The sequence below is a fragment of the Vanderwaltozyma polyspora genome, genomic scaffold (assembly GCF_000150035.1).
Source record: "Vanderwaltozyma polyspora DSM 70294 KpolScaffold1013 genomic scaffold, whole genome shotgun sequence".
Lineage (NCBI taxonomy): Eukaryota > Fungi > Ascomycota > Saccharomycetes > Saccharomycetales > Saccharomycetaceae > Vanderwaltozyma > Vanderwaltozyma polyspora.
The window spans coordinates 1-27,599 of record NW_001834682.1 but is presented as its reverse complement, the minus strand read 5'-3'; the positions used below and the strand labels follow the sequence as shown (position 1 = coordinate 27,599).

Sequence of the window (27,599 nt, the reverse complement as noted above, 5' to 3'; positions counted from 1 at the left end):
TGTATGATCTTAAATATTTGCTCTTACAATGTTCCATCGAATCTTTAGACGTAAAGGAGCTACAGCAACCAACATCTAACAATGCTATTAGTTATGGGTAAAGGTATTTTTAATGAGCTCTTTAAATAATAGATAACACTGTCATCTTATAATATCAAGAGGTCAATATCAAAAGTTACAATAAAATAAGCAATGTCGTTATACAAATTAATCACACCAAAGGCATTTTCAGAGTTACTACACAAGGAAACCACTTGTAGAGTTATTCCAGTTGATGCAACATGGTTTTTGCCAAACTTGAAAAGGGATGGTAGACAAGAGTTTAAGGATATTGAGCGTATTCCAGGTTCAGTCTTTTTTGATATTGATTATATTAAAGATCCTAACTCAAAGTATACCCATATGGCACCAGATTCAAATACTTTCAATAAGTCAATGAGAGAGTTGGGTATTAAAAAGGATGATATATTAGTAGTATATGATAGAAATGGGAACTTCAGTGCTCCAAGAGTTGCTTGGACTATTGCTTTGTTCGGCCATTCCCCAATTTACTTGTTGAACAACTTCCAATTATACAAGAATGAAGGCTATCCAATAGATACCACAAAGAAGAGTGCTTTCTCAGAATACCCAAAATCAGATTATACATCAGAAGTAGATTTACGTTCAAAGGAGATTGTATCGTATGAAGAATTAGTAGAGTTGGTGAAGTCAGGTAAATTAGCCTCCGAATACAATGCATTTGACGCTAGATCATTGGGAAGATTTGAAGGTAGAGATCCAGAGCCAAGAGCTGATATGCCATCTGGCCACATATCTGGAAGCGATCCATTACCGTACCCTGAAGTTCTAAACGAAGGTGTATTCCCATCAACTGAAGAAGCTAATAAGGACAAATTAAATGAAGCCTTTAAGAAGCTAGACATAGAATTTCATGCAGAAAAACCAACTATCGTGATGTGTGGTAGTGGTGTTACTAGTATCATTATCAAGACAGCATTAGAACAATCAGGTGCCAAGGATGTCCGCTGTTTCGATGGTTCCTGGATAGAGTGGGTCTCTAGATCTGATCCATCAATGCTTGCGGTAAACAGAGATTAGTCAATTTTTAATATAGAAGTACTATAAAATAAGGAATTTATGATATAGGAATTAAATAGACAAATATAGCTATATATTTAGACATTATGATCGAATTACGAACCAGTCCATCATTTCCATAATTAAATATGTAATTTGGCTTAAACTAGTCACCACTAACGATTTTAAAGCATTTAAAATAAGACCAACTTATCTCAGTAATATAATAGTCAAAGTATATATTTGAACTGATGATTAAGGTAGATAAAAGATCACCAAACTGCACAATTGATAGATTGTTTGGCATTTAACAAGTTGTATTGTATATCGCTGTTGTTTTAATATGTCTATCTTACCAGGTATTGATAGTACGCCCACTACAAATGAACTATTTGAAGGTACCAATGAAATACATAAATTAGAAATTGAAAAAGGTTATGAATGGAAAGTTGAAGTAAATGCTGAATCTAAATTAGTTATTGAAGTGAAATCTGGTATTGCAGAAATATTTGGTACCGAGCTTGCCAATGATATTGAATATTCTTTTTACAATAACAAATTTTCGATATTGGCAGTTGAAGATGTATCTTTAGAATGGAGATGTCCTGAGATACCTGAACAGAAACTGATGATCGGTGAGAATAAGACTGCTAAATATGTTTACAACTTACATTTCTCTCTGGAAAAGATGAGGGCGGCCAGTTTTGATGGTCCTAAAGTCATGATAGTCGGTGGTTCAAATACCGGTAAAACTGCTCTAGCAAGAACACTTTGTTCTTACGCAATTAAATACAAATCATATCAGCCAATGTTTATTAATTTGAATCCAGAAGAAGGTATTTTCTCAGTTGCTGGTTGTCTAACCGCTACTCCAATTTCTGATATTCTAGATGTTCAGTCTACTATATGGGGACACAGTATGACCAGTGGTGCAACAATGCTACATAGTAAACAACCACTAGTTAAAACATTTGGGTTGGAACATATTAAAGAAAACCAAGATTTATACCTAGCTACATTAAAACAGTTGTCAGAAGTCGTTAAATTAAGACTACAAAATGATGTCTTAGTCCATAGATCTGGCTGTATTATTGACACACCACCAATTTCAGTTATGGATGATGATTTAACTGAATTAACTACTACATTCAAAGAATTTAATGTCAATGTTGTAATACTTTTAAGTGATGAACAAGAAGATCCACTTTTAACAAAATTAAATGATAAATTGTCAACAATCTCATCTAGCTTTAATCTTCTAAGACTTCCGATATTATCAGGGGTAATAGAAAGAGATGATGTATTCAAGAGATCGCTGCAAAGACTAGCAATTAGAGAATACTTCTATGGCAGTCCATCCGTAGTTTTAAGTCCATATACCATAGGTGTAGATTTCGAAGATATCACAGTTTGGAGGCCAATAAATTTCATAGAAAACCCAGAGGAAACATCGCAATTGTTACCAACTCAATTATTGCCAGTAGAAGTGAAACCAACTACATTACAACATGCACTAGTAGCCATCTCATACGCTGATCGAAAGGCGAATGAAAGCAACGTTCAATTAGCACCAACTCTTGGTTTTGGTTTAATCACTGAAGTCAACGACAAGAGAAGGAAACTTCGTATTCTGCTTCCTGTACCTGGTAGGCTCCCTGATAAAGCAATGATCTTAACAGCATATAGATACTTAGAATAATTGTATAAATTTTTAATTCCAATGCATACTAAAATCTTTATAAGAACCTTTTTTTCTGAAACTACCATTCTTCAGATCTGTCTTAGATATCAAAATGTGTAAACCTCATCATCATCTAAGAGAATTAAAATTTAAAGGTTATGATAAAAGAAAACACAACACAAAGTAATAGACTTAAAGTTGAAGATAATCAATTAAGGAAGGCTATCGGTAACATATTTGAAGATCACATAGGTTTGTTATGCATAAAGGTGCTTTGATTGTCACATACTCTATTACTCCATATGATATTTCCATATTACTTTTGATCTATTCGTACTGCTATGAAGATACTAAGATTCCATTAGAAGTGCTGATAAAATTAATCAATCCAACGTTACCAAATCAAGAGTTTAATCCTATCATACAAGAGAACTCCTATGTTCAAGATATCAAGAAACCAATTCTTCCTTTCCTCGATGATATATGTGGCTATCTGATAAGTTGTGATCAAAGACCTTTGATGCTAAAATTGATATCGATGTTGAAAGCAGTAGATGCCTTAGACATAATTACACAGCTATTGAGGAAATTAGAGGTCGAATGTCTTATCAAGAACTATCACAGGAAGAAAGAAGGTATTGTTGTAAGATGTCGAAAGATTGTGAGATCAAGTGTTTTAGGAATGTATCTACAACGCTGTATCTCAAGATATCGAATTGGTGACTTTAATGATAAAGAAGATTTATGGGATAATATACAGAAATTTATAGATCAATTTGATTATGAAAGTTATGTTGATAATTCTAATTATAATATTATAAGGTATCAGTTTACATTTTCAACAACAAATAACTATTTAGAGGGACACGATGATGATATTATTGCATTTATGAAAGAAGCTTCTAAAAAGCTGGTGTCGGATGAAAATAATGCAATAATGGTATCCCATGAACATTTCCAAGCCTTATTAAATTGGGAAATCTATTCAATATCAAATTTGAATATTGTCACAATGAAAAATATTGATATTTTAACTTCAAATGTTTCTTTAAATGATTTAACTAAGTTTCCATCAATTCATATTTTAAGATATTTATTAGCTCTTAATAATGATAGTTACCAGACTGCATTGGATTCCTTACATAATTATTTTGATTACATGCTTACCCAAAATGGGGATAATTATTTCCATATATCTCTACTAGGATTAGGTACATTCTTTTCACATTTCCATAACTGCGAACCTGCAATTAATGCTTTTAAAGAGGCAACAAAGGTAGCAAGAGAAAATAAAGATACAACTATTTTACACCTAATTATGATATGGATTTTAAATTTTATTGAGGGACATCCAGAATATGCAAGTAGTTTCCAAGTGACAATATCACAGATTGTACGATATTTGAAATCTTGCTCAGAATCAGAAAGTTCTTCTGTATTTGAAAATGCTTATAAATATGAAGGATTGCTACAGATGACAAGAAATTCAAGGGCAACTCAAATACTAGAATCATCTTTTAAATATATGGTAATCGCATTACAAAGTTATAGGCATCAAACTGAAATGAATTCTTTTTTTAAATATTTTAAAAAATTGTGGGAATATTTTGGTTATGAATCATTGTCAAATGTGTATTCAAGTTTAATGACAATAGAACTCTCAGATATTGATAGAGAAATTCAGACCGTGTCACAAAGTTCCAATTATGACAGAGAAGGGACACATAGCTTACTAGCTAAGTTAAATTCACCAAAATTGACTTATCAACAATTGATGGGTATTAAACTAATCCAGGTTCAGTATCTTAATTCATTTGGTGATCTTCAATCCTCAATGGAAAAAATATCAACCATTTTAGAAGATAAATATTTAGAATCATATTGGAGCTCAAAATTCGAGAAAGAAAAATGTAATATTCTCCTGAAAAGTAAAGTTGGGATTCGGTTTATTCCTGAATTGATGAGAATCATAGATAGAACTTCTAAAAGTCAAAATCCATTACAGTCTGCAGAAAATTTGTTCCTACTTGTACAGATTCTAATTCAAATAAACAAGTTAGATCAGGCCAAAAAATTGATAGCTGATAATATATTGCCAGCTTTTGCATATAAACATATTAGAAGACAAATTCTTGAGACTGGCATATTTAGCTGAAATATTTATCATTATTTGGCATTTATAATATGTAATTGTGATTATTTAGTAGCATTAATCCTATATCCATATATATGAATATTATCCTCCAGATGAACTTTCAATCTCATAGTCGAAATTACAACCTCCAAAACTTTTTGTATCAGTTACATCATTATATGACTTTTCCTTCAATTCAGCCAATGGTATGGTTGACGGTCTTCCATGAGCGCATTGGAATGGGAAATGGCAATCAGACAGCTGTCGTATTAATATTCTACATTCTTCTTTATCAAGTTTATCGCCAAACATAATAGCACTTCTACATGCTCTACTATTGAATAATTCCAGAAGAATTATTGGTATATAACGAATATACTTCCACCATTCAAAATCAAGTTTCTTATCTTTACCATTATCATCAAACATCTTATTTACTGAAAACTTTTTAAAATCTTTCAACTCATAAATATGCTGTAAAAGAGCCGCCTTTACTTGAGGTCCATCAATTTTCAACTTGTCGTAAATACTGTCTGGTAATTGAATTAACTTCAAATACGAAGAAAACTCAACATCATAACACACTTCATACTCTATCCCCCAATATTGAAACTCTTTTCTATAATATTCAAATAGATGATTCTCGGACTCAGTAATAAGGAATTTTATTTCTTTGATCTTTCTAGTAGTGACAGTTTTAGATCGAACAGATGTCAAATATTCCTTTAGGTATTCCTCTAATTTTATTCTTTCATCACATGCATGCTGATCGATTAATAGCAGAATTGGATTACTCCTCTTAATATTAGTTGGCAATATCAGAAGAATAAACTTTCGATCTAATTGATTAATTAGCTTACAATCCATTAGGTCTAAGCGATCTAGGTTAAATTCAGTGATATCGATATTTTGCGAGTCGCCATTATATCTACTTATGTCAAAGATATCTAGGAATGAACTGCCAGGAATGCTGGAGATATTCTTTTGCAATTTCTCTAAAGTATTATCTTGTTTGAATACCCTTGTAGGTTTCAATGAGTAGTTCTTGTGTATCTTTTTGACGTTTTTATGATTCTGGTATCTACCTTCAATTTCATTCGGTTGAATTCTAGCACTAATTGATTTTGAGGTGAACATTGAAGAAAGGGTATCTTTTGATAAGCTCTCGAGTAGCAGGCTTTTATGTATTTTGTTTTCATAAGATACATTGATATCAGTCTCAGAAATTGTATTCGAAGCGCATGTATAACCTTGGTATCGGAGAAATCGCTGAATAATTTTGGTAATTAGAGTATCGATAATTGTAGAATGAGTTGAAATTTCAATAACCTTTTCTGAATTTTGTAAACAATCACTCAAAGATGGAGGACACGAGATAGTCAAAATTAAAGCCATATATTTGGAATATAATTTTCTCGATGATTTTGTTGGGGAAGTCTCTGAATCTTTATTGTGGCCAAAGCCTGAAGATTGACTGATATTGTCAATAGACTTGAAGAGACCCTGGTTGCTGTACTTTCTTCCATTTATATAAACAAATTTCATCCTTTTGGATGAAACTGCTTCCTTAGAAATAACACCATTTATAGTATACTCCCGAAACTTTATGCTAACCCTTTTAAAGGAATTCAATGATACTGGGGATTGATAAACATTTCTGAACCTGACAGTCAACAATTCGAACTCACAGTATTTGTTGGCGGGAAGAATATTTAACAGACTTTTAGTGTTATTTGAAATCACCTCATTAAATGAAATACCTATATTTGGATGAAATATGGAAATTTGGAAAATTTCTTCTTTGATATCATTTATAATAGAGTATTTAGGTATATCTAAAGCCATGTTTCTTCTAACGGGTAAATTATAAAAAATAGTTTCCACTAAAACTGAAGTTCCTGTTTCATAAATGCCTTTTGGGATTAGATTAAAAGCTGTACTATCTGAATTGGTTACCTCTTCTGTTAGCATTGTAGCTCTTAAAGGCATCTTTTTAATCCATGTAGAATTATAAGCTGTACATTTAGAAGAAATAGTTAATTGAGAAAGTTTTGAAATATTACTCAGTGCTTCTCCTCGAAACCCATAGGTATCTACATTTCGAATATCCTCTAAAGAAGTGATCTTTGAAGTAACATTATCATCTCCAAGGTTGTCCAAGCTTTCTGGAGACATACCATGGCCATTGTCACTTACTAAAAATGAATGGGACTCAAAATTCACAAATATTTTAATGGTTGTCGATTTTGCATCTACTGAATTTTGAATTACCTCTCTGACTGTCGAACTTAAAGAAATTGTCTTACTCTGAGGTACAAGAAGTCGCAGTACCTCCGAATCAACCTTATGTATTCGTTCTGACATCAATACTAAGCATCTCCTAAAATCCTTGAACAAAGACCAGATAATTCGGAGACAGCTCTTCTAATACCAGAGTACTTGCTGTATTGCAACCTAAACCATCTAGCAGTACTGGTTTACCTCCATATTTATCCAAGAAGCTCAATTAGCAAAGCAGCTTGTCAATATCAAAATTTAAAGGTGAAGTTCCAGAAGGTAGCATCAAAAGCGATGTGACAAAAAAAAGTGTTGATAATGGAATCAAGGTAATAAAATAATACCGTTTTATAAAAGGTATATTTATTGATGGGCTTATATTTAAATTGCTATAAGATGTGATATATCTCATCAATTAAATATTTTGCAATGTTGTTAATTTTGATTGTAATTTATTTTGTTTTTAGTTTAAAAATTGAGTGGTTGGAAGTTGAATAAGAATTATGCATGTATTGATAAAATATAATAAAATATAAAAAATGATTATTTACCTATTTACACAGCAAGAACTACACAGACAACTATTATATTCGATATCGTTGGATTTATTTAGAAATTGTGTAGTCTTCGTGTAGCTGAATAGTATCTTATTTAACTGTCTATAATAAACTGGTGCCGTTAACGGTGGCATTGGCAGTTAAAGTGACATATTCAGTAACTGGGTCAGCAGTCAAGGTGACAAACATGGTAGTTGGTTCAGCTGTGACAGTGACGTATTGGGTAACAGGAGCACAGCCAGCAATTGATGATGAGTTGGCGTAGAGATAACTGCTAGTTGGGTTGTATAAATTACCGTTCTTTTCTCTGTTCAACATGGCTAATTCAGAAGCATCAGCGGTGACAGTAACTTTCAAAGTTGAAGTGAAAGTGGAGGTAGTATAAGTGTCAGACACATCATTATTGGTGGTTGAAGCAGTGTTTGAAGCAAAGGATGAGGTAATGACAGCGGCAGCAACGTTGTTGTTGGTACTTGTCGTCTGGGAAGAGGCTAAACTATACCATTGGGTAACAAAAACGGTGTTAGTGATATAGCTGGTAATAGTACCTTGTTGCATGGCAATAGTTGTTAAACTTGGTTTAACAGTATAAGGTGGAGCCAAAGTGGTAGTAGCACCAAATTGAGCTACTGCAGCCACAGTGTCATTGGAGTATAAATCTTTAGCAAAAACCAAAGAGATACAGAATAGGTAAAACGATAAAACAGTTTTTTGATAGCATATGAATCGATTAAAGATTAAAAATTAAAATTACAATATTATTACAAATTTAAATCGGATTTGAATATAAATATAGAAACTATTATTTTAATGAAAAGTTTCTTAGATATAAGCTAATGAAACGAGTAAAAAAAGAATAAAATAAAATTAAAAAGAGTGGACGAGACCTATTAAAATTGGCTCAAAATTTTTTAAAAGTTGGTTAGTTAGTATACCGATTTGAGTTTGTAATTACTGGTGAATTTAAAACAACATTAAGATATAGATAAAAAATAAAAGAAGAAAGAAATCCAATTAAATCAAAAGTACCATTACAAGTTAATTGAATTGGTTAAACTAAATGAAAAGAAAAATTGTTCCACTATATGAAAATGTCGATATTCTTATATACCATGCAATAAATGACATATCAAAAGACCTATTTTCCATCAAATAAACAAACACTGACACGAAAAGTCAAGATACATGATATAATCAAAAACTCGTGTTGGAGGTTCCTGATGATAATGACAAAATAACAGTATCCATGTAGCCACCTATTATAACTTCCAAGCCACTAAAGCATTAAAGGGTATCCATAAAAATTGTATTTTAGCATAACAACCTCATCTCTAATGTTCAACAAATACCCTGGTTAACATACTAAAGCTGATCTGACTGTAGTGATCTAATATTTTCGTGTTCATTGTTGATGTTGTCTTGTTATACACAACAAAGCATTGAAAAATATTTTCGATATTTTACAATCTCTACGCGCTTTTCTTACCAATTTGATTTTTCGCGTTAAATCAGAACCGTGTTATCTTTTACATCAACAAAAATGACAATGATAATGACAATGTCCTGGGCATTATGGTTAATGAAAAAGGTTTTATTGTCTTATTGTCTAGACAATACAAATACAAAATGGGATATGATAACAAGGTTTGTCTTGGATTTATTGTGCATAATTGTAGAACCCTCTATGTCGAAATCTTTCTATAATTAGGTTTTGTTTTGTTTTGTTTTGTTGAAAATTGATTCTTGAGAGACAGAACTGATGTGAATTTGGTTTAAACAATTGGAACTTTGTAATCATTTAAATGGGGTGAGTGTTTAATTTACTGATGCTAGAGTATTGTTCTAATATAACGTGCAGATAGTTTTGCTATAAAGTGATGCATTGCAAAGATTAGGAGAAAGCATGATATAGGAGTTGGGTATGAGGAAAAGCAATGAAGATGTAGATGTAGATGTAGATGAATAAGAACATGAATACGACCATGAATATGAACATGGATATGGATATGAATACCATTTGATCGATGTAAAAAAACATAGACTTTAATTGATTTCTGGTCTTATTTTTCATTCATGTGTTTTGAAGTTATTACTTTGTATCATTATGCTTTATAAAAAATTATTTCATATAGAACCATACTGTTGAGTATCTCTAGAGCTAGCTGGAAGTAATTTTTTACTTGGATTGCCATTTATACCAGATACACGGTTTAATATTTTAGTTATGAAATCGTCATCGCCATTATAGGAATCCGGCTCGAAGTTATTGGAGTTTTGCATATTAATATGATCTATCGGTAGTTTAATGATATTATCAACGCAAAAATATTGGAAACAATTTAATAATATAGGACTCACAAACATAACTAAAAATACTTGGAAATTAGGCCATGGATCAGACCACCCTAGGAGTAAATTAGCAAACCAATAAGCGACATCTTCAAAATAATTTAAAATTCCAAAAATTATGATTTTCATTAGAAGCAATCCACTAGTGAATACAATCAACTGTTTAATAAAAGCCTTTTTCAATGGTTTCGGAGACTTTGCAATCCCATTTTCATTATCAACAGTCTCTTTTGAAGCAAAATAATTACCACTTTCGATATTTTCAACTTTAAAGTATATACAAACGTTTTCTATCATAGTCAAAGAGGCCCATAGAATTGGGATACCAATTGTTGTGTCTAACAATAAATTTAAAAAATACCAATCGCATTGATCTTCATCATCATCATCACTTTCCAATTTTTGAAACTCCTCTCCAGTTGACATTAGAAAAGCTTTTAATAAACGGTATGGAATATTTTCCCTTTTCCCCTTTAATATACTTATTCCTAAATTTAAAAAATGGATCACTAGAGAACCAATAACTTGCTTCCCAACATCATAGATCCATACAATCATTTTCCTCCTAGGATGTTCGTAATTCCTCTTTAACAATAACGATATAATTGCAATTGCTCCCATTGCTATTTGAATAGTTATGGAAACTGGTCCCAGTAACTGACATTTCTCCCTATTAATTGCCATTTATTCAACTCAAATGTTCACCAGAACAATAAAATCAACGTTTAGATACCTCAATTTGGGCTTGTGACTAATTATATCACTGATTAATTGTTAGTTAATCGATTTGATAATTACCTCATCAGTGTTAAAGTTGGTAACCTTTTTTATTAATGGCTAATTTAATATTGTAGACATCTCTAAATAAGGTCCCGTGACTAATGATATTTTTAAATGACAGTATATCATCCAATTAAACCAAAAGACATAAAGCAATGACACTGAAGAATACTTATATTCTATACTTTTATAACATCTTCTTGTAGCATATTAAAAATAACACCAGTGCCTACTTTCAAAGTATATATTTGAAACTTCTCTATCAATAAATCAAGAATAAAAAGACTTATAATTACATTTTGATAATTGAACAATATACACATATATTTCTCAGATATCTTGTTATATCAATCAATTGGAACTGCCTTGGATCCATTATGGAATACCTCAATGGTTAGGAGAATTTAAATTAAATACATGGAATTCGTGATTATAAATTTGTATACGTAAAATATGAATATAAGATATTAAGTATCATAAGGATGCAGCGAATATAATTAAAGACATTGTAGGTGTTTATGTTTAATGTGATACAATCAATACAATACTATTGTAGAGATATGAATGAATAATTGGATTCTTTATTATTGATTTTTTTTTTTTGTTTTTTGTTGAACTTCAATAATTTGTTTAGTATTGGGAGAATACTACTATTGTTAATCATTATTCTTCTTAAACTGTTTCATTAATTGTAATAATCGAGTTATGGGTTTCTTTCTCCCTTTGGTACGATTGATCAATTTGTTCCTTTCTTTTGCCAAAACTTCATTTTTAAGTTTGTTCATTGACTCTAAATCTGAATTGGATGGATCACTATTCGTCTCTTCAGGGGGGTGAAATGGTTTCAAATCTTTCAAAACGTCCAAAGGAACATGATCCCATTCTGAATAAAGTTCCATACCTGTTGCTGATGACATCCATGGAGACGGATTCTCTAATTTCATTGCAATCTCATAAAATGTACTGTTCACCCCATTTTTCATTGTCCCAGACAATTTATTTTTCCCAGATCCTTTAGAGTTTATATAGATTGGTCTGTATCCAGAATATAATGCACTTGTCCTTATTTCCCTATGATTTAAGTTCTCAGTAGATGGAACTTTGGGTAACCAAGAGTAATCTAATTTTGTATTATCCCCTGAGAATACTGACTCATCAGACAAAGTCTTACCCATTTTTTTGTGATAAGAAACCGGTTTATCACTAGCCAGTTTTGTACTACCTTGAACTCCATCATTAACACTCTCGCAACTACCCTTATCATTTTCAGAATTAGAAGATGCATTTTCTGTCTTCGATTGCTTGACTTGTTGTTTTTGTTGCAATATTTGACTATTGGTCAAAGTGAATGATGACTGATTTCTGATATTCAAATAGTTCGCAAAAACATCTCTCCTACTCGTCCTAAACAAAACCTTTCTCGACCCTCCACCGAATAACATTCTAATATATTCAAAAGTACACTAACCTTCGAAAACAATCCTGATTACTAACAGGAACTAACTTTATTTTTGATATCTCAACACCCAATAATCTGCTCTCTTTACTCCAAAACCTGCAAGTAATATATTTCAACTTATTAACAATATATCAATGACAGATAATATAATATCTTTTGCACAGTTGCAAACACTTCTAAATCGACGTAAACTTATCTTCTTTTACAGGTGCATAAAGTAGTTTTAAATATATTTTCAAATTATTTTTCTTAAAGGCCCTTCTTAATAAAATCGAAAAATATTGAAAAATTTAGAGGTAAAAAAGAAGTCATCGAACAGAAGGGCAAGATACTAAGTTCTATCAGGATTTAAATTAACTCTATAAGTCTATTGGTGTTGTAATAGGTTGTTAGGTCTCTGGTTTAATATATAATGGATAAAAAAAGTTTTAAAAAGGGTCATTTTTTGCATATTGAGAGGAAGAAATATCGAAAGGAATACAAGCATTTGAAAAATTTATTTAAACAAGATTCGTTAAAGATCATTCATAATGAGGAAGTTAAGGATAGATCTATTTATAAATACTGGATACATAGAAAAAAATTGTTTTCTTTGATTGGTACTTCTCCTATTTATATGACACATGAATTATGGTTTAGCGTTACTCCAGAAGTTATAGCCATATTTATAGCAAAATTTGTCAAAGCCTGTCTTCCTAATGCAACCAAAATATTGGATATATTCTGTGGCGGTGGTGGTAATCTAATTCAGTTTGCCAAATTATTTCCAAAGGTTTATGGTGTAGATTATTCTTTGGAACATTTATATTGCACATACAAAAATGCTATCAGTTACGATGTAGCTGATAGAATATGGTTAAAATATGGTTCATGGCCAAGATTAGCTGCAAAAGGAAGATTTGATAACTTGGGTATTGACTGTGTTTTTGCTTCCCCTCCTTGGGGTGGTCCCCAATATTTGAAACAAGATGTTTATGATTTGGAAAATATGCTAGAGCCTAAAGGTATAACAGATTTACTTCAAAGTTGTGCAAATGTCAGTGACAATATCATATTATTTCTACCGAGAAATTCAAAATTATTACAGCTCTCTAGGGCAACTAGAAAAGTATTTGGTCTTCAAGCCAAATGTAAAGTCGTTTACGTTAAACAAAATGGTTATTTAAAAGGAATGTTATGTATTTGGGGGGATGCTTTAATCAACTACAATGAACTTCCGAACGAAATAGACGATGAAGTTATTGCTAATGAAAGCAATTCATCCGATGAGGTTATAGATAATGCATCAACGTCAGCGGATAATAAAGAACAGAAATCATCTGAAAAAAAATTCAAATTCAATTATGACCTTTATGGGTGATAGATTGATATCCTTAGGGATATAGTTGACAGGTGGGTATTGAATAGAAATATAATAACTGGGCCAAAGGATATGATTTAAGCATACCTTTGATCTGCATTACAAATAAATTTTCATAAATTTATTTAGATTAAATATAAATGATAGAGTTTGTGATATTATTTTTTGTTATTTAATTAATTATTTATTAGTGTATTCTAAATCCAATTCCGAGTTATTGCCATATAAAGGCTGCAATGCTCTCTCTCTTAAACGTCTTGCGCTTTGTAATGCATCAATTAATTTGTCCTTTCTCTCTAAAGTTTTTTTTAGTTCGGCTATCTCAGCATCCTTTGGATTTATACTATCTAACTTTTCTGTCTCACAATCATCAATATCTTTCATTGATAAATCACTCGATGTAGATAAAATCCTCTTTTTATTTGTATTCTTTTCCATTATTTCCTTCTCCAAGTTGTCAGTGTAATTTTTAAACTCACGGATTTGAGATTCTAATCCTTGAAACTTAGTCTCTAACAACATACCGATTTCCAGTGGTAAAATGTCAGCAATATTTGCAATTTCTTTATCATGGAGTTCGTTAGTATCCTTGTCTAATAATCTTTCGCAATGTTCAAGTTTGTATCTCAGTATTTTGTTTTCATTTTCTAGCAATGCGACACTTGGGTCATAACTTGATGTTATTGTCTCGTTATCACCAAAACTATTTATATTATAGTTATTCTCCATTGCTTCAATTTTGATCTTTTGTTCTTGGAGTTGTTGAACTAAACTTTCTATGATTCTATCCTTTTGATCATTTGCGTCATATGCTGATATGGAAGATTTTTTGACAACATGAAGTGAAACATTTTTAGCTCTAGATGCAAACCTTAAAGTGTTTACAGATTCATTTGTTGCATCGACCGATGTATCTATGGTACATATTGTTGTTACAATGCTGTTACCACTTAGAGCAGGTTGTAAAATTCTGGTTAATTTGGAATCACGATAAGGAATATGGCTGTTATTAACGCTCTCGGTAGAATTATTAACTTCTGCACTCAATTTAGAAATCACAGTACCTAAAGCTAGCAGTGATTTGTTGATAAAGGAACCTTCTTGGCGCCTCTCATGCTGAGCAGTGACTCTTTCAGAGCCAGCTAAATCACATAAAGATAATGTACTAGTCACTACTTCACCACTTGATAAATCGCTGCTAATTAATCTGATTAGTATAATTGCATGAGATCTTGAACTCCTGGTATTAAAATCAGTTGAGCTTGTTTTCCGATGCTTGTCACCTAGCTTAATCCAATTTAGTAGTTCTTCATGAGACTGGCATCTCTTTTCGGTTAGACCTATAACTCGTACTCCATAATTTGGGTCATCTCTAATTTTTAATTCTGGTACAGCTATTGAGCTCCTTAATGGTTTAGGATCGAAATCAGTCTCTAGAAGATCATATATTTTTTCATTATAAATTTCAAGATACGATACCAATGTATCGTACTTTTTGTTTTCATGAATTGTACTATCAAAAATCTTTGAATACATATATGCAACTGACAAAGGGATCAACCCAGCATTTCCATCTACACCACTCATTGTATAAGTTTTACCAGACCCAGTCATACCATATGCAAACACTGTGGAATTGAATCCATCAAATAGCTTATCAATCAATGGTTTACAAGTAGCTGCGTAGACATCAAAATTACTTGCATCTGGATGGAATACATTATCATAAGTGTACTCACCAATATCAGTATGTATAATTGTTTTATTTTCTGTTTCAACATACCAATTACACTTTTCATTTATCCCAACTGGTTTTGTTCTTATTGAAACTGAGATTGTACCATTATAGGAATCGTTATTGAGATTACCATGATTGGTTTTCCTAATACGAATTCTCCCAGGTATAGCAAAAATATCAGATGATCTAGATCGTACAGGTGAGCTACTTCTGGTAGTTGAAGTTGAGCTTGATGTAGAGCCTATTCGGTTTTTTCTTAAATTAGAGTATGATGAAGTTGATTTTAACGATGGTGAACTAAACATAACATGAATTATTCTATTAGCCAATTTCTAGATATATAGCAATATACTTCGATCTCTAATGTAGAGGCTAAGTGAAGTTCAATTAAATCGTTTCTGTTATTTGTATCTATTCCTTCTGATATATTAGTTGCATGTTAATAATTACATCTCATCTACGTTTCCAAATCGGGTAAGCGATAAACATATATCAAATAATGGCAAACTAGGATACAATGGAATAAATAATACAATGTGATAAAGATTAGATTAGTTTCAAAAACAGCAAACAGAAGTAATAATGAATTCGATGATGTATATCATGATTAAGTATTGGTACATACCATTATTAGATATATTCTATTCTAGCTATGGAAAAGTACAAAAAGAATTACAAACAAATGAATGGATAATAAAAGGTTGACATAATAATAGTGAGAATTATTGTAATTGTATATTAACAAAACAATCTTGGAAATAGTTGAATTTATAATATGTTTTCTTTTTTAGTAGTTTTTTATCTTAAAAACATCATAACAGTGGACTAGTGCTGGCAATTTTCATTCTTGTCATTGGCGATTGGAATTAAATTGAAGTGTAGTTCGACTCATGATTATATTTTAATTGGTATTTGATTTAAACGGCAGCTGCTAAACCGACTGCGTTGTTACCTACGTCGTAGATAGAGTAGTATCTTCTCAAGAAAGCGTCACCTACAATGGCCAAAGGACCGACAGGAGCTGGGAAATCCATTGGGGTAATAGCAGAGATACAAGAACCGGATACTTCCAATGTGTAGTCATAAGGAGTGATGGTAAAGTTGTATCCGTCAAAAGTGAATGTCATGTCTGGTAGGGTGTCTCTTGTTTTACAATCGACTATCCATTGACCACTCCAGCTCTTCTTGGCACCAATTTGGGAGTTGATAACTTCAGCCAAACCAGAAGGCAAAGTGATTAAAGAGGTACCAGTGTCGATAGCGGCACCGTGGTTAACCAAGTCTGCGACTTCATTACCCAATGCAATGGCATCGAACTTAACTTCCCAGTAAGCCTTACGACGGACAGGTAACCATGTGATATCACCAGTGAATAAAGAACTGTCATAACCACCAAAAGTGACTTGACCACCATCTTCGCTCTTGGTATCGTCCCCCAAGTAGAAGGAGAAGATTGGTTCATCTACCAATTTTTTATTGATGGCGTTGTAGAAAGGAGGGACAACTCTGTTTACAGCAATAGTATCATAGGCCAAACCCAAAATACCATCGAATTTACCAAAGGCGAAAGCCAAACCTGGTTCACTTGTAGCCTCTGCGAAATCTTGACCTGGGATGACCAAATCTCCAATTTGCAAAACATCCTGAGAGATATAACCTTCCATTGAGCCAGAACCGTATTGGATGGAAAAAGTGGTACCATTTTTCTTGTAAGTAGAAGAGTCGCTGTGGTCGTACTTGGCATGCAAATAACAAGCCAAAGAATTACAATCGACACTAGGAACCCATAAGTTGGAAGAACCGGTATCCAAGATAACTTTAAAACTCTGAGCTGGAGTACCTAAAGTGATATCTGTGTAATACTGAGCATTCAAATAATTAGATAAAGGAATATTATGGCCACCGTTCTTGAAAAAAGGGTGTTCTCTAGAGAAAGATACCTCTGGGTTAGCCAACTCAAATTGATGTAAATACTTTTGACCTAAATGAGCCAAACGTTCATCAAAGGAGAACTCTTTAATATCTTCTAAATCCCTCTTGTATATCTTTGCCTTATGCAGCTTACCTTCAACACCTTGCAATCCAGCAAGTAATAATCCACTTGCAGCCAACCAAGAAACATACATTATTCTCAATTATATATTTCCCACGACCAATGTAATAAAAAGATCTGAAACGACTAAAGACTAGAGAGTAAAGACTAAAGACCAAAAACTAAAAGCTATAAAGAATGAAAGAATAACAAGTTATAAAACTAAAACTGAAACTAAAACTAAAACTAAACAAACAAAACCAAAAAAATAAAACAATAACAATAACAATAACAATAACAATAACAATAACCCTTTAACTGTAACTTTATCCTTCTTTTGTCATTTAATCCATGGCCCCCTTTTATACTTTTCTCATAATTATTTCCCATTTTCTTGCCAATAGGAAAAATAATTTAGCTCTCATGGTTTCCCTCCCTTTTCTTTCTTGCCGAGTGACTAAAATCGAAAAAGTGGTGAAGATTGCTGAAAGGTCAAAATTGAATTAAAGTTGAGGAACTTTGAGGATTTTGAGTTGTTTTGTTTTGTTGGTGGAGGTGAAGTTGAAGGTGGAGGAAATGGAATGGATTGATGGGGAGGAGGGGGATTGCAGGAGTGGGACCTGAGTTACAGTTGGGTTGGTCCGGTGGGTTTGCTTTGGTTTAGCTTGTTCTTGGCACAGAGATGTGTTTCGTCATGTAAGGAGGGATGGGATGCTGATGGATGATGATTAAAAAAGAAAGATTTTATTTTCGTTTAGTTTATTCTATGTAGGTTCTCTGTTGTTGTTGTAGTTGTTGTAGTCTTTTGTTTGCAAGTAAAGCAAAGCATTGGGTCGTTTTTGTTTTTCATTTTCAAGAAGAATTTGATTGTCGTTTTTCGAAGAAACGCAATTTCGGTTTTTACCATTTTTTTATTTTTTTTTTAACCCTTTACTTGCTAGTTTTGCTTAGCAGCAAAGTTTCAGTGACATATCTTAATTTGTTGATTGTCTTTTGGTTTTAGTCAAGTTCAGTCGAGTCCAGTCGAGTCAATTGACTGTGAGAGTGTGTGTGGTTGTATCGTCACAAGTTGAAGGATACTTAGCAGACGTTGCTTTGATCTAAATTAGTTTGGTTTCAGGAATTCTGGATTCTGGTTGCTTTTATTTCATTTCCATTTGATTTGATTTGATTTGATTTGATTTGATTTGATTTTGGGAGCAGAGAGAGGGAAAGAAGAAAAAGCAGAAGGAGAAGAAGAAGAAGAACCAAAATATAAATACGTTTTCCACTGCCAAGAGGGTGTGGTGAGGGTTGCAATGAGTAATGGTAATGACAACATTGACGTAGTGACAGTTCCAAAAACTGGGAAAAGTGGAATTTATGAAGATCATTCTCTCTTTGAAATTTGTTATAAAAAGCTATCAAATTCTTGGAATAATTTCAAAAATTCAATGTTCGAAGAAACCAACGGTCATAAAATGTTTAATACCCCATATAACTCGGCGATTTCTGCTAATGTCAATGCTTCTGGTGTTTCCCATGTGGTAGCAGCACCAAATGGTATTAAATCAACAAAGGATAAATACAGAGATACAGAGAGTTTCGAAACTTTTACTAGTGAATCATGCTGTTCGATTGAAACTCCAATTGCAAGAAGAAGACAAACTATCATCACCGCTTGGCAATTGACCTCAATGGTATTGTGTTTAATTTTTTTCTTATTCTCAATTTCAATCCCTTTGTTTTGGTTTATTTCAATCCCTTATATGACTTACTTCTTATTAGATAAAACTCCTGCTAATGGTGGTGTAGTCAAAAGATATTCTCCGTGGTTAAGATCTTTTGGTTGGTGGAAAGAATACTGTGATTACTTCCCAATCCGCCTTCATAAAACAGCAGACTTAAAACCAACCTTCGATGTAAAACATCCAAAAGTAGATTTGTATTACAGACTAAGACTATGGCCAACTAACTATTCTATCAAAATTAAAAAATGGTTGACCTTTTCACAATCTTATGAGAAAATTGGTCCAAAGTATATCTTCGGTTACCATCCCCATGGTGTCGGTGCTTTAGGTGCCTTTGGTGTTTTCGCTACTGAAGGTTGTGGTTGGTCTGAAAAATTCCCAGGTATTCCTACTTCTTTAATGACTTTGGTGACTCAATTTCAAGTCCCTTACTATCGTGATTATCTATTAGGTTTTGGTATTACTTCGGTATCCAAAAAGAATGCTTTGAAAGTATTAAAAAATAATCATTCGATCTGTATTGTTGTAGGTGGTGCAATGGAATCACTATTAAGTGAAGTACAAAAGAGTGATTTGGTACTAAAGAGAAGAAAAGGTTTTATTAAGTTGGCTATTAACACCGGTGACACTTGTTTAGTGCCAACTTTTGCATTCGGTGAAACAAATATCTACAATATCTTACAGACTAAAGAAGGTTCATTCATGAGAAAATTACAATTATGGTTGAAAGAAAATTGGGGTTTCACTATCCCATTCTTTTATGCTCGTAGTGTTTTCAATTACGATTTCGGTATCTTACCGTTTAGAGCACCAATCAACGTCGTTATAGGCTCACCAATTTACGTCAAAGAACAAAATTTAAATCCAACTCCAGAAATTGTAGAACATTACCAAAACTTATACATCGAAGAATTGAAAAAACTATATTACGAAAACAGAGATAAATATGGTTATGGAGATGTAGAACTAAACATTGTTGATTGATCAATAAATCGTGCATTTTCATTTTTTTTTCTTCATTTATCTTTATAGTATTTATTTCTAAATGACAAGGTGGGAAGTTCAAAATAAAAAAATTGGCTTACCATGCTTTTCATCCTGAATATAAATACATAATTTCATTAATTGTATACTTTGTAGTCCTTTATGAAATCTAATCGTTATACATAGTTTGCACATAATATATTAAATATTTAACAGTCTCATCTTAAATTATATAAAACACCGGCTTTAAAAAAAAAGATCAAGATGCTTACAAATTTTAAAATATTTTGATTTAAGGCTGTGAGAATATTAATTTAATAAAGTGTTGATTATAATTGTACCGAAAGGATCATATAATTAATTTTATTTTTGTCCATTAAAGGTTTCTTTCTATTTATATTTGGTTTATTTGGTATGATTCCTGAAAAGAGGCTGCTTACGCCAGAAGATTTAGAACTATGGGATAAATCTCAGACTAAACATGATCTATTAGAGTTTATTGAAAAATTGGCAAAATCTGTCGAAGGTCATGAGAATAAACAGTATCAAGAACCTATAACACCTCAAATAGAGAGTTTCATGGGGCTGCTAAAGTCTGTTAATAACATTATTGATAAACATCCAGTAGTGCAGGACGCTAAGAGTTCAAGGTTTGGTAAAATTGAATTTAGGGATTTCTATGATGAGTTAACTTCTCAATCAAAAACATTAATATCAAATGCATATCCTAGCTTAACTGAAGATCAATTAGATCAATTATATGTTTACCTTGATGAATCATGGGGGAATAAGCAAAGAATTGATTATGGATCAGGTCATGAATTGAATTTTTTATGCTTACTTTATGGATTACATAAATATAAGATATTTGATGAATCAAAAGATTTTACTAATATGGTTTTAAAAATATTTATTGAATATTTAAGGGTAATGAGGATATTGGAAACGAAATATTGGTTAGAACCTGCAGGTTCTCATGGTGTTTGGGGGTTAGATGATTATCATTTCTTGCCATTTTTATTTGGTGCTTTCCAATTAGCAACTCATAAACATTTGAAACCTTTATCCATACATAATGAAGAACTTGTTGAAATGTTTCAAGATAAATATCTATATTTTTCATGTGTTGCGTTTATAAATTCTGTGAAAACTTCGACTTCATTAAGATTTCATTCTCCTATGTTAGATGATATTAGTGGTGTTAAAAAATGGTCAAAAGTTGCAGAAGGTATGATTAAAATGTATAGAGCAGAAGTGCTAAGTAAATTACCTATTATGCAACACTTCTACTTTGGCGAATTTTTACAATGTCCAGAAGGAGTTTTGGGTTCCAAGGGACACAAACATACTGGAGTAGTAGGAGAGGATGAATGTTGTGAGTCCGGGCATGTACATTCATCATGGGGAGATTGTTGTGGTATTAAAATCCCTAGTGCATTTGCAGCAAGTGAATCTGATAAAAAGGTCCATAAACCATTGCCATTTGATTAGGGGAAAATAATGACTTCTCATTTTATAAAATTTTTAAAAGCAAATGAGCAAAGTGATCATTACTCATTTTCCATGCGATTATTTCTAATAGTTACAAACTTATACCTTTAGTTATATAATTATATGATAATGTGTCCATATTTTGATTTTATATATTTTCATTAGTTACCATGCAAATCTCAATTGAGCGGCAGTGAAGACAGGAGGTTTCCAAACCAATCTTTCTGGATCAATTTTTCTTCTATTCTTGGCCTTCATCTGTTCATACTTGTCAAGAATTTCTTCACTTAAAAAGATAATATGTTGTCCTTTGTAATATCTTAGTATATTTAATGTTTTGGAAGTATGCAGTATATCTGTCGTTGTCATTGCAGTGATTGAGCTAATTTCATCGATGGTAATTTCATTCCCATGCTCGGCTAACAATGCAATCAATGTGTCAGACCAGAATGCTCTGTATGATAACAGACCCAGATCTGAAAGTGGTTTTTCCGGAGAACCTACTTTACCTTCTCTCTTTGATAATTCGTATGAAAATTCGATTAATAGCTTACCATAACCCATCCTCTGATATTGAGGTAAGGTTAAAATACATGCAACATTATAGCCATCTGCGGATTCTTTTTCCTTGGAGAAGTAACCTACCAGATGATGACCTAGTTCATCTCTTCTTGTCATACAATAAAACAAGAATGGGTCAACATCATAGTATAATGTTTTATGATCTAAAAATAATTTTGACAGTAGACATAAGTTCCTACACCATGTTCTTTGTTTTCTCCCATCAATTTCAAAAAATGAAACGTAATCATCACGGTAAATTTCATTACCAGGAGGGTGTCGTAGGGTACATTTCTTTCTATAACGTTCGTACTGCTTCTTAGAACCAAAATATTGTAAAGTAAAATCGTCTATATAAATAACATCTTCGTCGGTAAGTTCAATTGGATATGGAGCAAAATACCATGGTTCGATTTCAAACTTTCCCATGATAATTTTATTAATATTTCTGACACGAGCAACCTCATGTGGATTTTGAGTCATAGAACCTGAAGTTCTCAATTTTTTAATTTCATCCTCCCTTGATAATTCCTCATTTTTAATACCTTGAACATTTAAATTTTCTAAATCCATCATACCAGCTTCTGGAGTCTCTGATTGTGATTTAATATTACCTTCTGAATTAGGGGTCTCAGACGCTGCTTTCTTCTTTTGCTTCTTCTTATTTTTATTACCATCATCCTCCAAACCTTTAGGTCGTGGGAAAATGACATCTTTGTCTAAATTTATTCTATCTGTAGTGATCCATTCATCTAAACGTTTATTAAAATCTAAATAATGGACATAAAATTTCGGAGGAGACCTTCTAGAGTTAATCGACAAAATCTCTGCTAACCTCTCTTCATCATCCTTCTTAACCCAACACTCACATTTAATGAGTATCTCTTCGACACTGCTAACCTTCCTTGGAATACCAGGTTTTATTTCTTCTTCAATTGGTGACATCTATCTCTTTATTAATCTATAAAATTTATTTCCACCACCATCAAACTTTCTGTCCAAAAACCCACAAAACAAAAAATGGTAAATAAAACGTACTGGAAACTTATAACCAATACAAAATAAACAAACTTGGAACCTTCCAACCTCAAACACCTTTCTCTCGTTCTCTTTCAACCTTTAACTTCTTTCTTTAATATGATCTATATTATCAATACTTCTATAGCATCTTATTGTATTTAAATTAAAGTCTAAGATATCGAAACTTGTGAAAAAAAACTGCACCTCGTTAATAATGATTGTAATTTTTCAATAATCAAGATTAGTTATATCTCATCGAATAACTACATACTTAGCTAAGAGAAGCTAAACAAGATAGATCAACTTTATTACATTAAAGCATTTTAATTACCATTCATTTCAGTTCATAATTGGCGAATTTATATGTATACCTTGTCTTCAAATCATTGTTTATAGTCTTTTATCTACAAATCGCAATATCATATTAAATATATTTATTTCGTTCCAATTGTTTACCTTTTCTTTTAGAGCATTTCGAAAATTTTGCATTAGCTCATCGCATCGATTTTAAGATACAAGCAAGTATATAAAAGATTCAATTTGGGTAAGAAGAAGTTATTTTGTGCTCGAGAATCGGATTCTTATTGTCATTGTTGCTAGATAAGTGATTGTATTTGAAAAGTTGTGGAGTATCTCTTCTTTTTGGTTTTTTTTCAGTGGATAATAGGATTTGAACTATGTCAGAATTAACTGTCGGTGATAAGAGACCTCAAGAGGAAGACAACAATGTCTCAGATTCTGCTGTTGTTACTAAAAGAGCTAAGCCAGATGGTGGTGTAAATGGTGAAAAGATTGAAAGTGAGGCAGGATTACGTGAACCTGATGTTGGGATCACATTGTATTTGTCTCCAGAAATTCCTGGGTTCACAGGTCAAATTAAACAGAGATACACTGATTTCCTTGTTAACGAGATTACAAAAGATGATGAAGTTGTTCATTTGACAGATAAGGGTTTCAATATGCCAAAGAAACCTCAAAAGACTGCGGAGGAGAAACAAAAAGAGCATGAGGAAGAGATTGCCAAGAGAAATGAATTTGTTGTAGAACCAGAATTGAGAAAACAATTGGTAGATATCTTGGGTGAAGATGATGTTGTTAAGATTGAAGAAGTCTTTAAGACCGCACAAAAGATGGAAACTGTGAAATCGTTTGATGATAAATCAGAGAGAACTAACATCCATATCCTTTTACGTAAGGCTTTCAACAATGAGTTGGAATCTGTCACTACTGATGAAAATACTTTTAAAATTGCAAGAAATAATAAAAAATCAAGAGTTAATAAGCAATTGTTAGCAGAGCAGACAAAAGATGCAAACGGTATCGAAAATTGGGGTTATGGTCCTGCAAAGGAATTTATTCATTTCACATTACACAAGGAAAACAAAGACACTATGCAAGCTGTTAATATTATTTGTAAACTATTGAGAATGCCAACACGAATCATTAGATATGCTGGTACTAAAGATCGTAGAGGTGTTACTGCCCAAAGATTATCTATTACCAATATCAGTATCGATAGATTGAACGCTTTGAACAGGACTTTAAAAGGTATGATTATCGGTGGTTACAAATTTGACGATAAAAGTTTGAATTTAGGTGACTTGAACGGAAATGAATTTACTATTACTGTTAGAGACGTTGATTTAAAAGATTCTAACGGAATCCCATTAAGCAAAATCTTAGAAAGTAGTTGTGAATCACTGAAAACAAATGGTTTCATTAATTATTTTGGTATGCAAAGATTTGGTACTTTCAGTATCTCAACACATGAAATTGGTAAGGAATTATTATTGGAGAATTGGAAGAAAGCTGCTAACTTGATTTTATCTGATCAAACTAATGTTTTACCAAAATCTAAAGAGGCTAGAAAGTACTGGGAAGAGACGAAAGATGCAGAAGGTACTTTAAAATTAATGCCAAGAGATTGTATGGCTGAAAATGCAATTTTATATGCCCTATCATCTCAGAAGAAAGAAGAGGATAATGATTATTCAGATAATGCTTATTATCTAGCTATTATGAAGATTCCAAGAAATTTAAGAACAATGTACGTTCATGCTTACCAGAGTTTTATCTGGAATTCGGTAGCAAGTAAAAGAATTGAACTGTTTGGTTTGAAACCAGTTGAAGGTGATTTGGTTATTGATGGAAGTAGCCGTGCTGAATCCAAATTGGAGGACGAAGAAGTTGATTTTGATGAAGATTTATGTGAAGCTCAATATATCCGTGCTAGACCAATTACAAAAGAAGAAATTAGTGCTAATAAGTTCAAAATGACTGATGTGGTTCTTCCAACCCCAGGCTTTGACGTTGTTTATCCACAAAATGAAGAATTATCAAGAATATATGTTGATTTGATGGCCAAAGATGGTATGAATCCTAATGAAATGAAAAGAAGAGTAAGAGATTTCTCCTTGGCTGGTTCCTATAGAAATGTAGTTCAAGTACCAGAGGGTTTGGAATATAAAATTGTTAAATACAGTGATGCAACTCAGCAATTAGTCAATACTGACTTAGAAATGTTAAATAGTAAAAGAGCCAAAGACAATGGACAAAAATATATGAAAGATAAGTTGGAAAGATATGTTCCAGAAAAATCCGGTGATAAAACTGCGGTTATTATTAAGTTTAAACTTGGTGTCTCAGCTTATGCCACAATGGCTCTACGTGAATTAATGAAACTTGAGACATCTCGTCGTGGTGACATGTGTAATGTCACGGTAGAATAATTTTATAAACAATGTTAAAATTTTGTATTATCATTTACTAATTTTCAAGAAAATTAAAATTCCACTTATAGGTAAATTTTTGAAGATTCCATAGTTCGAAGGAACCTTTAGATATTTTAGTTTCTATAGTTATTGCGTCATTAATATATATTGTCATCTAGCATACACAAAAATATGTGACGTCAATTATTTATAAATAACATCTAATCTAATCTTAAGAAAAATATCTCTATATTTATTGATATAATCTCATTTAATAATATTATGTATATTGGAACCCAGAAACCCCAATTTTTCCTGGTACTATAGTCCTCCAAAGGCAATTAATTCCAAATAACTAAATCGCTACATATATTGCTGTTTAATACAATAATAATAAAATAAATATATATATAAGAAATGTCTTCACAAGATTCTCAGTTTCAAAGAACTAATGATACTCCAGAAAATAAGGTATTTCAAGATGTGTATGTCGCCAATGTCTCCAAAAGTCGAATTCCTTCGTTATCCTCACTATTTTTAAACAATACCATTGAAGAAAAGAACCATGAGTTTATTGGATTCAGAAGGTTTGCTAGAACTTATATTCTAGGCACTGAAAGAAGCGTAAAATCAAAGGTTACCAAGCCTAAAAGTCAACTTAACATTACCAATATGACTTATCAAAGTAATGGCGACTACCTAAGTCATGGTGAATACTTGAATGAACTACCTAAGGAGAAAATCTATCTAGAGAATAAATTAGAGCTTGCCAGAGAACATCAAGCTAGTACTAATATGAGTAAAGTAAATGTTCCTGGTGAAATATATGATTATGAGGTTGATCAATTTGGTGTCCCGCAGAAGATACCTGATTTGACCTATGAGGATGATGACATGGATTACATATCACCTTCAGAGGGTAAGATTTCAACAACCAATAGTTCCGAAGACATAGAGATGACAAATACTGGATGTGATCTCAAAAAAGTGGTTCTTCGAAATATACCAGTTGGAACTGGAGTCAGAAGTATTTTGTCACAAATATGTGGTGGTCCTTTAGAAAGCTTAATAGTCCAAACCAAACCTGATTCTCATAATGAATTAAGCAAAGTAGAATTGAGTTTTCTAACATATGAAGGAGCATGGGCATTTATGAAGTATGGTAGGACTACTCTATTTCAAATTAATGGCATTCAATTAAATCCTGAATGGGGGAAATTATCATCTAGTAAAAGTTTAAATTATGCAAATTTGAGTAAAAGTGGTACAGGAGACTGTAAAGATATATCAAGATGTTTAATTTTGAAAAAATATATCAATAGAAACGATACAAGACATGGTACCTCCAAGGAGCATTTAATTGAACGATTTGATATTGAAGAATTAAAATCAGATTTTGAAAGATTTGGTGACATTTTCGATATCACGCCAATAGTCTCAAGAAAATTATGTGTTTCCATATCATATAATCATATATTAGGTGCAATGACAGCCATGGATGATTATGAGGATTCCCATTCCTTATTACACCAAAAGTATTTTAGGACTTGGGCAATATGGTATGGTAAAGATATCACTGACAAACCTTGTATAGAACTCTAACAATTAAGTAACATTATATACATCAAAATCTTGGCATTCTTACATACAAAAAT

At 32.2% G+C, this 27,599-nt stretch overlaps 15 protein-coding genes across 15 annotated transcripts; 8 read left to right on the top strand and 7 right to left on the bottom strand.

The window, feature by feature from the left end:
* Positions 1-192: 192 nt before the first annotated feature.
* On the top strand, positions 193-1,101 carry TUM1 (thiosulfate sulfurtransferase; the record flags this gene model as incomplete). The annotated part of the gene is made up of 1 exon (XM_001646152.1): positions 193-1,101. The coding sequence occupies one exon, from the start codon at positions 193-195 to the stop codon at positions 1,099-1,101; it is 909 nt and encodes a 302-aa protein (XP_001646202.1).
* Positions 1,102-1,423: 322 nt separating this feature from the next.
* CLP1 (cleavage polyadenylation factor subunit CLP1) lies at positions 1,424-2,779 on the top strand (the record flags this gene model as incomplete). Its single annotated transcript, XM_001646151.1, has 1 exon — positions 1,424-2,779. The coding sequence occupies one exon, from the start codon at positions 1,424-1,426 to the stop codon at positions 2,777-2,779; it is 1,356 nt and encodes a 451-aa protein (XP_001646201.1).
* Positions 2,780-3,020: 241 nt separating this feature from the next.
* APC5 (anaphase promoting complex subunit 5) lies at positions 3,021-4,916 on the top strand (the record flags this gene model as incomplete). The annotated part of the gene is made up of 1 exon (XM_001646150.1): positions 3,021-4,916. The coding sequence occupies one exon, from the start codon at positions 3,021-3,023 to the stop codon at positions 4,914-4,916; it is 1,896 nt and encodes a 631-aa protein (XP_001646200.1).
* An 81-nt stretch (positions 4,917-4,997) lies between these two features.
* MLH3 (mismatch repair protein MLH3) lies at positions 4,998-7,259 on the bottom strand (the record flags this gene model as incomplete). The annotated part of the gene is made up of 1 exon (XM_001646149.1): positions 4,998-7,259. One exon carries the CDS (start codon positions 7,257-7,259, stop codon positions 4,998-5,000), a length of 2,262 nt encoding a protein of 753 aa, XP_001646199.1.
* Positions 7,260-7,831: 572 nt separating this feature from the next.
* On the bottom strand, positions 7,832-8,287 carry Kpol_1013p11 (uncharacterized protein; the record flags this gene model as incomplete). Its single annotated transcript, XM_001646148.1, has 1 exon — positions 7,832-8,287. The coding sequence occupies one exon, from the start codon at positions 8,285-8,287 to the stop codon at positions 7,832-7,834; it is 456 nt and encodes a 151-aa protein (XP_001646198.1).
* Positions 8,288-9,853: 1,566 nt separating this feature from the next.
* Kpol_1013p10 (uncharacterized protein) lies at positions 9,854-10,762 on the bottom strand (the record flags this gene model as incomplete). The annotated part of the gene is made up of 1 exon (XM_001646147.1): positions 9,854-10,762. The coding sequence occupies one exon, from the start codon at positions 10,760-10,762 to the stop codon at positions 9,854-9,856; it is 909 nt and encodes a 302-aa protein (XP_001646197.1).
* A 752-nt stretch (positions 10,763-11,514) lies between these two features.
* Kpol_1013p9 (uncharacterized protein) lies at positions 11,515-12,300 on the bottom strand (the record flags this gene model as incomplete). Its single annotated transcript, XM_001646146.1, has 1 exon — positions 11,515-12,300. One exon carries the CDS (start codon positions 12,298-12,300, stop codon positions 11,515-11,517), a length of 786 nt encoding a protein of 261 aa, XP_001646196.1.
* Positions 12,301-12,729: 429 nt separating this feature from the next.
* Positions 12,730-13,677, top strand: TGS1 (RNA methyltransferase; the record flags this gene model as incomplete). The annotated part of the gene is made up of 1 exon (XM_001646145.1): positions 12,730-13,677. One exon carries the CDS (start codon positions 12,730-12,732, stop codon positions 13,675-13,677), a length of 948 nt encoding a protein of 315 aa, XP_001646195.1.
* Positions 13,678-13,857: 180 nt separating this feature from the next.
* KIP2 (Kip2p) lies at positions 13,858-15,720 on the bottom strand (the record flags this gene model as incomplete). Its single annotated transcript, XM_001646144.1, has 1 exon — positions 13,858-15,720. One exon carries the CDS (start codon positions 15,718-15,720, stop codon positions 13,858-13,860), a length of 1,863 nt encoding a protein of 620 aa, XP_001646194.1.
* A 612-nt stretch (positions 15,721-16,332) lies between these two features.
* On the bottom strand, positions 16,333-17,541 carry Kpol_1013p6 (pepsin-like aspartic protease; the record flags this gene model as incomplete). Its single annotated transcript, XM_001646143.1, has 1 exon — positions 16,333-17,541. One exon carries the CDS (start codon positions 17,539-17,541, stop codon positions 16,333-16,335), a length of 1,209 nt encoding a protein of 402 aa, XP_001646193.1.
* Positions 17,542-18,745: 1,204 nt separating this feature from the next.
* On the top strand, positions 18,746-20,161 carry DGA1 (diacylglycerol O-acyltransferase; the record flags this gene model as incomplete). Its single annotated transcript, XM_001646142.1, has 1 exon — positions 18,746-20,161. The coding sequence occupies one exon, from the start codon at positions 18,746-18,748 to the stop codon at positions 20,159-20,161; it is 1,416 nt and encodes a 471-aa protein (XP_001646192.1).
* Positions 20,162-20,575: 414 nt separating this feature from the next.
* Positions 20,576-21,652, top strand: RRD2 (peptidylprolyl isomerase RRD2; the record flags this gene model as incomplete). The annotated part of the gene is made up of 1 exon (XM_001646141.1): positions 20,576-21,652. One exon carries the CDS (start codon positions 20,576-20,578, stop codon positions 21,650-21,652), a length of 1,077 nt encoding a protein of 358 aa, XP_001646191.1.
* Positions 21,653-21,817: 165 nt separating this feature from the next.
* Positions 21,818-23,158, bottom strand: ESA1 (NuA4 histone acetyltransferase complex catalytic subunit ESA1; the record flags this gene model as incomplete). The annotated part of the gene is made up of 1 exon (XM_001646140.1): positions 21,818-23,158. One exon carries the CDS (start codon positions 23,156-23,158, stop codon positions 21,818-21,820), a length of 1,341 nt encoding a protein of 446 aa, XP_001646190.1.
* Positions 23,159-23,910: 752 nt separating this feature from the next.
* On the top strand, positions 23,911-25,962 carry PUS7 (pseudouridine synthase PUS7; the record flags this gene model as incomplete). The annotated part of the gene is made up of 1 exon (XM_001646139.1): positions 23,911-25,962. The coding sequence occupies one exon, from the start codon at positions 23,911-23,913 to the stop codon at positions 25,960-25,962; it is 2,052 nt and encodes a 683-aa protein (XP_001646189.1).
* Positions 25,963-26,361: 399 nt separating this feature from the next.
* On the top strand, positions 26,362-27,546 carry SSP2 (Ssp2p; the record flags this gene model as incomplete). The annotated part of the gene is made up of 1 exon (XM_001646138.1): positions 26,362-27,546. The coding sequence occupies one exon, from the start codon at positions 26,362-26,364 to the stop codon at positions 27,544-27,546; it is 1,185 nt and encodes a 394-aa protein (XP_001646188.1).
* Between the last annotated feature and the right edge of the window lie 53 nt (positions 27,547-27,599).